At 43.4% G+C, this 9,904-nt stretch overlaps 1 protein-coding gene across 1 annotated transcript in view; it reads left to right on the forward strand.

Moving 5' to 3' along the window:
* LOC115471353 (dipeptidase 2-like) overlaps nucleotides 1–9,105 on the forward strand; it is a 44,092-nt gene extending 34,987 nt beyond the window's left edge. Inside the window, exons 8-10 of the mRNA XM_030205052.1 lie at nucleotides 471–546; nucleotides 2,443–2,578; nucleotides 8,934–9,105. Coding sequence (XP_030060912.1) covers nucleotides 471–546; nucleotides 2,443–2,578; nucleotides 8,934–9,056 — 335 coding nt within the window. The 3' untranslated portion in view covers nucleotides 9,057–9,105. The remainder of the gene's footprint in view (nucleotides 1–470; nucleotides 547–2,442; nucleotides 2,579–8,933) is intronic.
* The last annotated feature ends 799 nt before the right edge of the window (nucleotides 9,106–9,904 follow it).

A 9,904-nucleotide genomic window follows, 5' to 3' on the forward strand; every position in this document is an offset into this window, starting at 1 on the left:
ATTGTAGCTTCATCACATGCCCCCTAGTCCCAGTATTTTTGGGAAGCGTAAACAGACACTTCACATCTACCTGTTCAACTCCACTCATTATTTTATAGACCTCTATCATATCTCCCCTCAGCCGCCTTTCCTCCAAGCTGAAGAGCCCTAGCCACTTTAGCCTTTCCTCATAGGGAAGTAGAAGCTACTGTCCCTGCAAGACACTTTCCAAAAGAGAGTGTCTGTAAAATCACTACACCGTCTGAATTATGTACATCACTGGTGTATGTCTGTAGAAACAGATAATTAGTGAGTGTCATGGAGCACTTTAAGAGACCCTAGCATGTCAGGAATGAAGACAAGTGTACTTATTTGCTTATCTCTTATTTACGAGTATATTTTTGGATAGCATTGCAAATACATTTCTTTAACAGAAATTCTATAGTTCTTCTTGCCATCATGAATTTACACTGCTTAATGTATTTTGCCAGATCATTTTGATTACATTAAGAAAATTTCTGGAGCAGAATCGATAGGAATTGGTGGAGACTATGATGGAGCAAGTGGGTAAGTAGACTAGTGTGGTAGTTCCAAGGTCTACTTTATGGAATGGTTGAAAGATTCTCAAAATACAGGCACATTAATAGTCACTTATACCAGATCTCCCCCATTCTGAACTACCCAAGTCACTTCAAGTTCACTGTGGATTTTCAGAAAGAAAAATATTCTAAATGATCATGATCCCTCTGATTCTATATATGGAGGGGCATAATTGAACAAAAATGTCTATCTCCATGGGCGTTTATCTCCGAGAACGGGTCCGTGAAGGGGCGGACCGAACCGTATTTTCGAAAAAAAATAGACGTCCATGTTTTATTCGACAATTTGTGAGCTGGGCGTTTTTGTTGTTCAGCGATAATGGAAAATGAAAGCGCCCAGCTCAAAAATGAATAAATCCAAGGCATTTGTTCGTGGGAGGGGCCAGGATTCGTAGAGCACTGGTCCCCCTCACATGCCAGGACATCAACCGGGCACCCTAGGGGGCACTTTTACAAAAGCAAAAAAAAAGGTAAAAGAGCTCCCAGGGGCACAGCACCCTTCCCTTGTGTGTTGAGCCCCCCAAATCCCCCTCAAAACCCACTGCCCACAAGTCTACACCATTACTATAGCCCTAAGGGGTGAAGGGGGGCACCTACATGTGGGTACAGTGGGTTTGGGGGGGTTGGACGACTAATAAGCATTAAGCAGCACAATTGTAACAGGTAGGGGGGGGATGGGCCTGGGTCCACCTGCCTGAAGTCCACTGCACCCCCTAACAACTCCTCCAGTGACCTGCATACTGCTGCCAGGGAGCTGGGTATGACATTTGAGGGTGAAAATAAAAAGTTGTGAAACATCATTTTTTGTGGTGGGAGGGGGTTAGTGACCACTGGGGGAGTCAGGGGAGGTCATCCCCGATTCCCTCCAGTGGTCATCTGGTCATTTAGGGCACTTTTTGGGGCCTTATTCGTGAAAAAACAGGGTCCAGGAAAAGTGTCCTAAATTCTAGCTAAAAACGCATACTTTTTTCCCATTATCGGTGAAATGCGCCCATCTTTGTTCGGCAGATAACCACGCCCCAGTTCCGCCTTCGCCACACCTCTGACACGCCCCCATCAACTTTGTCCGCATCCGCGACGGAGTGCAGTTGAAAACGTCCAAAAATCGGCTTTCGATTATACCGCTTTATTCGTTTTTGTGAGATAAACGTCCATCTCCCGATTTAGGTCGGAACTTGAGCGTTTTTCTCGTTCGATTATAAGCAGGATAGTGTTCCAATATTTGTGCATCAATCCAAGATGGGAGCCCAACTAAATAGACTAATGAACCAATTAGTGCCAATAATTGGGAGGTCTTTTACTAAACCACGGTAGAAATCAGCTGGTGGTAAACTCCAAGATGCCCAAAGGAATATAATGGGTGTCTTGGTGTTTACCACCAGCTGATTTCTACCGTGGCTTAGTAAAAGATTGCAAGCTAAAAATACTACCACAGCTTTGTATAAGACCCCCATGATGCTGATTGGTACTAATTGGCACCAATTTGGATTTGCACGCACATCTTGCTACATGCTATTCTGCAACAATGTGCACCCAAATCCCACAGTGCCCAACCCAAAAGGGGGCATGGCCATGGGGCCTGCATTTCTAAAATTTGCCTACAGTATTATACAATACTGGGGATGTGTGCGCAAATTGGGTATCAAGAATGACACCTGGTTTCAGTAGGTGTAACTCCTAGCACCCAACTTTGGGTGCTGAAATCGATATGCAATGTGATTCTGTAATGGACGCTCAACTTCTTCTCTACGTCAGCTTTTGAGGGCTATTTACTGAATCTATCCCAATATGCTTTCTGCTTCTTCTATAGTGAGTACTTGGAAAGTAATAAAATGTGGAGCATATCTTGACTCTCTTCTCAAAGGTTTCCTGAAGGCCTGGAGGATGTTTCAAAATATCCTGTTTTAATAGAGGAGCTTCTAAATCGAGGCTGGGATGAGGAGGAATTAATAGGAGTACTGAGGACAAACTTTCTTCGTGTGTTTAAGGATGTTGAAGAAGTAAGTCTAAAGAAAAATTATGTTGTAAGATATATTGATCCCATCATGAATAAGTAGCTTCTAATTTTTAATGGAACATAAAACTTTCCTATCTTAAATCAGATTTCTTTTTAAACTATGGGCTCAAATTGGGGTTGCAGGCTACTTTATTATCTTCAAGATCACCTTCATCTCTACTGCCCTCAGTACATGAGCTAGACAAGATTATCTACTGTAGATTTTTGCAAAGCCAGTGACAGCCTTATTGTTCAGGGCTTTTGTAGGAATATGATTTTTCTGTTTTCCCCTCTTGCTTTTCTTTTATGGTTGGTTCCCCAAATTTAAGATGTCACCCATCAACATACCAGGCAGACATATCCATTAGGCACAATAGGCACAGTGTCAGGGGCCCATGAAAATGTTTTAAATCATGTAACAGAAAAATAACCAGGAGATAAAGACACCAATTTAAATAAATATGGAGTAATGTCCTCAGATAGCTAACACACTCATGTGGCAGTCAGAGTAAATGACCGCTAAAAGGGTGAACTCTGTACTTCGTTCATCGGGCCAAAGATTCCAGGTGGAAAAGTGTAATACTATGTGCATTCCATGCATTCAGGGGCCCTTTTACTATGCCACGGTAGGCTGTATATGCATGCAGCGCTCGCCCAAATGAGAATACCGCCAGGCCAGCGTGCCCTCCTGGCGGTAATTTCAGATTTGGTGCGCACCCATAACGCGTGGACAATTTATTTATTTATTTTCTCCTACGCATGCCGGTTCCGGTGGTAATCAGCACTTGATGCACGTCCACCAGTCACCACCTAGCTCGTGAGCCTTTACTGCTAGATCAATGGGTGACGTTAAGGGCTCAGGCTGGTTTTGGGCATTCGCTGGTTTCATTTTTACTGCAGGCCCTTTTTCGATTACATTAAGAAAGCCATTTTTTGTAGATGCAGTAAAAACTGGCCTGGCGCACGCCCAATACATCCGCCTACACTACTGCAGGCCACTTTTTACCGCGGCTTAGTAAAACGACCCCTCAGTGCTCTAACTAAATAACAAACTTTAGTCATTCAATCAAAAAACAGTCTCAAATGTAAAAAGCCAGAGTTTAAGAGTTCATATGCTGACTTTTTATAGTTTGAGACTGTTTTTTTTCTTGAATGACTAAAATTTGTTATTTAGTTAGAGCACTGAGGGCCCTTTTACTAAGATGCGTTAAAAGGGCCGTGTGCTAGTGGCAAGGGCCATTTTTGCTGCTCGTTGAGGCCCTTTTTACTTTCTTACCGTGTGGCCATGTGGGGAGGAGCACTTACCACCACCCATTGAGGTGGTGGTAAGGGCTCCCGCGCTAACCCAGCGGTAACTGGGTAGCGCGTGGCACTGTCCAATTACCGCCGGGTAACTGCTGTGCTAGAAAATAGGCAGCTATTTTCCCAAGCGTGGGAAATTGTGCACGCTGGGGGTGGAACTACTGCCAGCTCCTGCATTGCACCAGTGGTAGCTCCAGATTTGTGTGTGGTAAGCCACCGTTCGGCTTACCACCGCTTAGTAAAAAGGCCCCTGAATGCACTGAATGCGCATAGTATTGCACTTTTCCATCTGGAGTTTGTGGACCGATGAATGATGTGCAAAGTTCACCCTTTTAGCGATTGTTTACTCAGACTTCCAAATGGGTGTGTTAGTTATCTGAAGGCATTACTTCATATTTATTTAAATTAGTGTCTTTTTCTCCTGGTTATTTTCATGTTACATTGATTTTATTACCAGTGAGTTAGTGGGATTCTTATATTCAGTGTTTAATTTTTTTAATCAGAAAGAATATAAGTGAAGTACAAAAGTTATGTATTATCATGTTTTGCCTTCCAGCCTTGAAAATACAAACAATAAATAAGATACAAATACATTATAAAAATACAAAGAAAATATTGACACTCATGAAATATAGGGCCCTGTTTACCAAGGTGTGCTAATGTTTTTAGTGCATGCTAAAAATTAATGCATTAACCGTGTAGACACCCAAAGGAATATTATGGGCATCTACATGGTTAGCGCACGCTAATGCTTAGCATGCACTAAAAATGCTTCTAGCGCGGCTTAGTAAACTGGGCCCATAATTTTTAATATTCTTATTTTTATGGAATGGGGGGCTCACTAAGGCAAATGTGCCTAAGGTCCATAAAAATTGTAATGTGGCCCTGCCAATATAATAATGCATTGAGGGGCCCTTTTACAAAGGTGCAGGAGGGCTAATGCACTGGATGTACATGCCCAATTGGTACTACTGTTGGGGTGGCACATGCACCCGTTGGCAATTCTGAATTTGTCACATGCCAAAATTCTGCGGTAAAAAATAATCTTATATTTTCTACCGCAGGGGGCGTTCCCTGGCAGTAACTGACAAAACGCCCATGTTGGCGCACGCTGCATTGTTACCACATGGGTACCACGTGAGCCTTTACCACTAGGTCAGGGGTAGGCAACTCCGGTCCTCGAGAGCCACAGGCAAGTCAGGTTTTCAGGATATCCACAATGAATATGCAGGAGATAGATCTGCAAGCACTGCCTCCTTGGTATGCAAATCTATCTCCTGCATATTCATTGTGGATATCCTGAAAACCTGACCTGCCTGCGGCTCTCGAGGACTGGAATTGCCTACCTCTGCTCTAGGTCAATGGATGGTGGTAAGGACTCAGGCTGTAAATAGGCGCGCGCTAGTTTTAATGTTAGCACAGGCCCGTTTCCTGGCCCATTAAAAAATGGCCTTTTTCCCAGCTGCGGTAAAAAATGGCCCAGCGCACGCCTAAAAGATGTGCCCACTCTACCGCAGTCCACATTTTATCACAGCTTTGTAAAAGGACCCCTGAAGTAGTTGTTATAATTTTTCCCATGGCTGAGGGCATGTAAATTGGCTGAGCTGACCCGTTATTCCCCTCTTTACCAGTGCTGCTACATAGATGTGGGTATAAGGAGGGGGGAGGTGAGGATAGGCTGAAATTTGGGCAGGAAGTTTATTACCTTGTGAAGAGTGCAGTTCTCAAAGAGGCAGGTGGGCTCTCAGGCAGCAGTTGCCTTCCTACCCACCCGCCTGCCTGTGTTAGGTGAGTGAAAAGCCTTGTGATGATTTCTGGTTCGGCTTTTTTTTTTGGGGGGGGGGGGGGGGTTGGGAGATTTATGGCCATGGCTTTGGTGTGTACAGGAAGAGGAGACTGCACCTCTTTTTTTTAATACTCCAAACAAGCTTGGACAGAACTAAAAGGGGCATAGCCGCCAACGCTGCTACACGTGCATCACCATCATTTTCAGATGAGGGCTTTAATGATTTGTCTTGCTATATTCCATTACTTCAGCCTTCTGGCACTGCAGTTTGGGGACTCAATGGAGTATTATTTATTATTGTTTATTTATTAGGATTTATTTACCACCTTTTTGAAGAAATCTATTCAAGGTGGTGTAAAGGATACTTGAATAGGATGGCACTGTCTGGTCACATGTATATATTGAGGATGCATTATTAATGCAGTTGAAATGACTGTATTCATTATGGGGGGCCCTTTTACAAAGGCACGGTAGGCTGTACTCGCATGCAGTGTGCGCCAAAATGAGACTACTGCCAGGCTAGCATGCCCCCTGGTGGTAATTTTGAATTTGGCATGTGCCCATAATGCCATGACAAATTAATTATTTTATTTCCTACCGTGCACGGCATTTCTGACTTTAATTGGCAGTTGCTGCATGCCAACCGGTCACAGCATGTGCAGTGTGTGAGCCCTTACTGCTTAAGGGTTCAAGCTGTAAATAGGCACACGCTGGTTTCAGTTTTACCACTGGACCTTTTCCCGTCCTACTACTACTTCTTATCATTTCTGAAGCGCTACTAGACGTACGCAGCGCTGTACACTTGAACATGAAGAGACAGTCCCTGCTCGACAGAGCTTACAATCTAATTAGGACAGACAAACAGGACAAACAAGAGATAAGGGAATATTAAAGTGAGAATGATAAAATAAGGGTTCTGAATAAGGGTTAGGAGTTAAAAGCAGCATCAAAAAGGTGGGCATTTAGCTTAGATTTGAAGACGGCCAGAGATGGAGCTTGACGTACCGGCTCAGGAAGTCTATTCCAGGCATATGGTGCAGCAAGATAAAAGGAACGGAGTCTGGAGTTAGCAGTGGAGGAGAAGGGCGCAGATAAGAGAGATTTACCCAGTGAATGGAGTTCCCGGGGAAGAACGTAGGGAGAGATGAGAGTGGCCCTTTTCCCCAGTCGCGATAAAAACTGGCCTGGTGAGTGCCAAATACATGTGCCCACACTACCGCAGACCACTTTTTACTGCGCCTTAGTAAAAGAACCCCTAAGTGATTGAATAAAGCTGCAACCAAGTTTGCGACTATTTTTATTATATATGGATTATTTGTTGTTTCGTTGGTGCAAAAGAAAAAGGGAGTACACATGCTTACGTTTATTTAGATTTGCTCACAGCTTTTCAGTAGTAGCTCAAGGTAAGTTACATTTAGGTATACTGGGTATTTCCCAGTCCCTGGAGTGCTCACAGTCTTAGGGCCCTGTTTAATTAGGTGTGCTAGCATTTTTAGCGCATGCACAAAATGAATGCTTGCTGTGAGGGTGCTCATAGGAATATTGTGGGCACCTACACAGTTAGCGTGCACTAAAAGCATTAATGTGCCTCAGTAAACGGGGCTCTAAGTTTGTATCTGAGGTAATGGAGAGTTAAGTGACTTGCCTAAGATCACATGGAGTAGCAGTGGGATTTGAACCAGCCACCTCTAGATGTTAAGACTGGTGCTCTTACCACTAGTGGAAACAAAGGACAAAGGGGGTCCACTCCTTCCACAGTAACGCAAGCAAATCAAACACAGGGTGGAAGAAAACAAGTCCAAGTGACCAGCCAAAACACTAGAGAAAGAGCTCCAGACAAAGTTTATTGGGACCCTACACGGTCCGTGTTTCGGCAAATAGCCTTCTTCAGGGGTCAATAACACCTCTGCTGGATGTCATGTCAGCTTTGAGTGCTAGGAAAGCACAAGTATAATAATTCTGAATCCACAAACAGGGACGCAGCCAAGTAAAGTTTTCCTCGCACCCAAAGCTGACTTGACGTCCAGCAGAGGCTTTATTGACCCCTGAAGAAGGCTTTTTGCCATAACACGGACCGTGTAGGGTCCCAATAAACTTTGCTTGGAGCTCTTTCTCTAGTGTTTTGGCTGGTCACTTGCACTTGTTTTCTTCCACCCTGTGTTTGATTTGCTCTTACCACTAGACCACTCCTTCGCTCAGTTAAGGATAGCATACCAAGGGGTCCTTTTGCAAAGCTGCGGTAAGCACCAGTGTGTGCTTATTGTAGCTGAAAATGGTTTACTGCAGGATGTACTGAATTGTCCCACAGTAATTTTGCACTGTGCACATATAAACCGTGCGCTAAAAAAATATTTTATTTTTTTCGCCAAGGGGGCATGTTTGAGGGCGGAGAGTGGGCCTTTCTGCTCTAATCAGTTAATATGTCCACATTCCTGCATGTTAACAAATTAATGCATGATTAGCGTGTGAGCCCTTACCATCTACAGAATAGGTGCTGATAAGGGCTCATGCACCAATCCATTTTAATGGCCACCCACTAATGACAAAATTAGTGCATGGCCTTCAGTTTGGAAAATGGAAAATCAGCCATTTTCCAGCTGCAGTAAAAATGTCCTTAGTGCGTAGGAAAGACCTGCATAAAGGGAATCCAAGGCCCCTTTTTTAGCACAGCTTAGTAATAGGACCTCAACTGATTAAATTCTATTTGCTTGCATTTATATTTGAATAGTTGGTTGGTGGCTGTTTTATTTTTTATTTCTATTGGCGGTCTTTTACTAAGGCGCGCTCATGTTTTTGGTGCGTGCTAAAATTGGGTGCACGCTAAACATTAGAGATGTCAATGCATTTCTATGGGTGTCTCTAATGTTTAGCGTGCATCCAATTTTAGCGTGTGCTAAAAACGTGAGCTCGCCTTAGTAAAAGACCCTCGTGAATATCTTAATCGACTCAAACCTGGTTTTTGAAGCTGGAATACTTGTTCTGGTAACCCTCTTTATTTCTGGTTGCTGGAATATAAAATTTGCCTTCTGTTTTCTAATGTTATGATTAATGATTACACGCTGCTTTTTGTATTATGTATAACCTGAGTTGTTATTTTATGACTGTTATGCTTGTTCCTTGATTAAATGCTTCTGCAGTTAAATGGGATAGAAATGTAACAAATAAATAAATACTGTTAATCTTCAACTCAAACATCCCAACAAAACAGCAAAATCAAGGGGAAGGAGGGGCTACAAATACTTAAGTGATACTGGATTTTTATATTTTTCAGGTGCGTTACAACAGTGCATCACTGAAACCAAGTGAAGTGGAAATTCCAATAGACGAAGTAGTAAATCCATGCCGCTTAAATCTCAGAAAGTTCGCATTATCTGTTAAACGACCTACAAAATAAGAATAGATTGAGCTTCAACTCTTTAATGTTCCAAGTCAAAAGGAATAAGTATAAAGACATTCTACAGCTGTTATTTAGCTAGCAGCACTCAGTGAGGTCCTTTTACTAAGCTGCAGTAAAAAGTGGCCTGTGGTAGTGTGAGCGCATCTTTTGGGCACACTGGGCAATTTTTTACCGCAGCTAGGAAAAAGGGCCTTTTTTTAAGGGGCCGGAAAATGGACGTGCAATAAAATTGAAACCAGTGCATGTATATTTTTGGCCTGAGACCTTACCGCCATCCATTGACTTAGCGGTAAGGTGTCACGCACTACCTGCATGGCAAGCATCCAGTGCACGCCAACTGCTGTTTACTGCCGGGTAAGCGACCTGCAGTAGAAAATTGTTTTCTACCATGGGATTTGGCGCCAACCAAATTCGGAATTACCGCCTGGCTGACGTGTAAGCCAGGCGGTAGTGCCGATTTGGCACGTGCTGTACGCGCGAAGGCCTTCCCGTGCCTTTGTAAAAGGGCCCCAGTGTTTTTTAAAAATGCTGACCATTGCCAGCTAAATTAGCCTCAGAGATTCAGTGCCAGGCCATGTCCGGGCCCCAGCACTGTTCCTTTATAGAACACTGTTTACAGAGCTGGTGTAAGTCTGTGCACTTAAGCTCTGGTGTTATGTGTGTAATTTATAGTATTCTGTAAGTTATATGGGTAAATGGGGGACTCAAGGACCACACATTGGCCCCTTTAAGTTGATCCTTGGGAGCATCAGGCTGCATGCTAGCGGCCTAATGCTTCTGGTGTGGAAAGATAATGCCCCCTTAAAGATGGCTTTATCTTTTTCTGAATAAGGTAGTTTGTAAAG

The sequence above is a fragment of the Microcaecilia unicolor genome, chromosome 5 (assembly GCF_901765095.1).
Source record: "Microcaecilia unicolor chromosome 5, aMicUni1.1, whole genome shotgun sequence".
In the NCBI taxonomy this organism is placed as follows: Eukaryota; Metazoa; Chordata; class Amphibia; order Gymnophiona; family Siphonopidae; genus Microcaecilia; species Microcaecilia unicolor.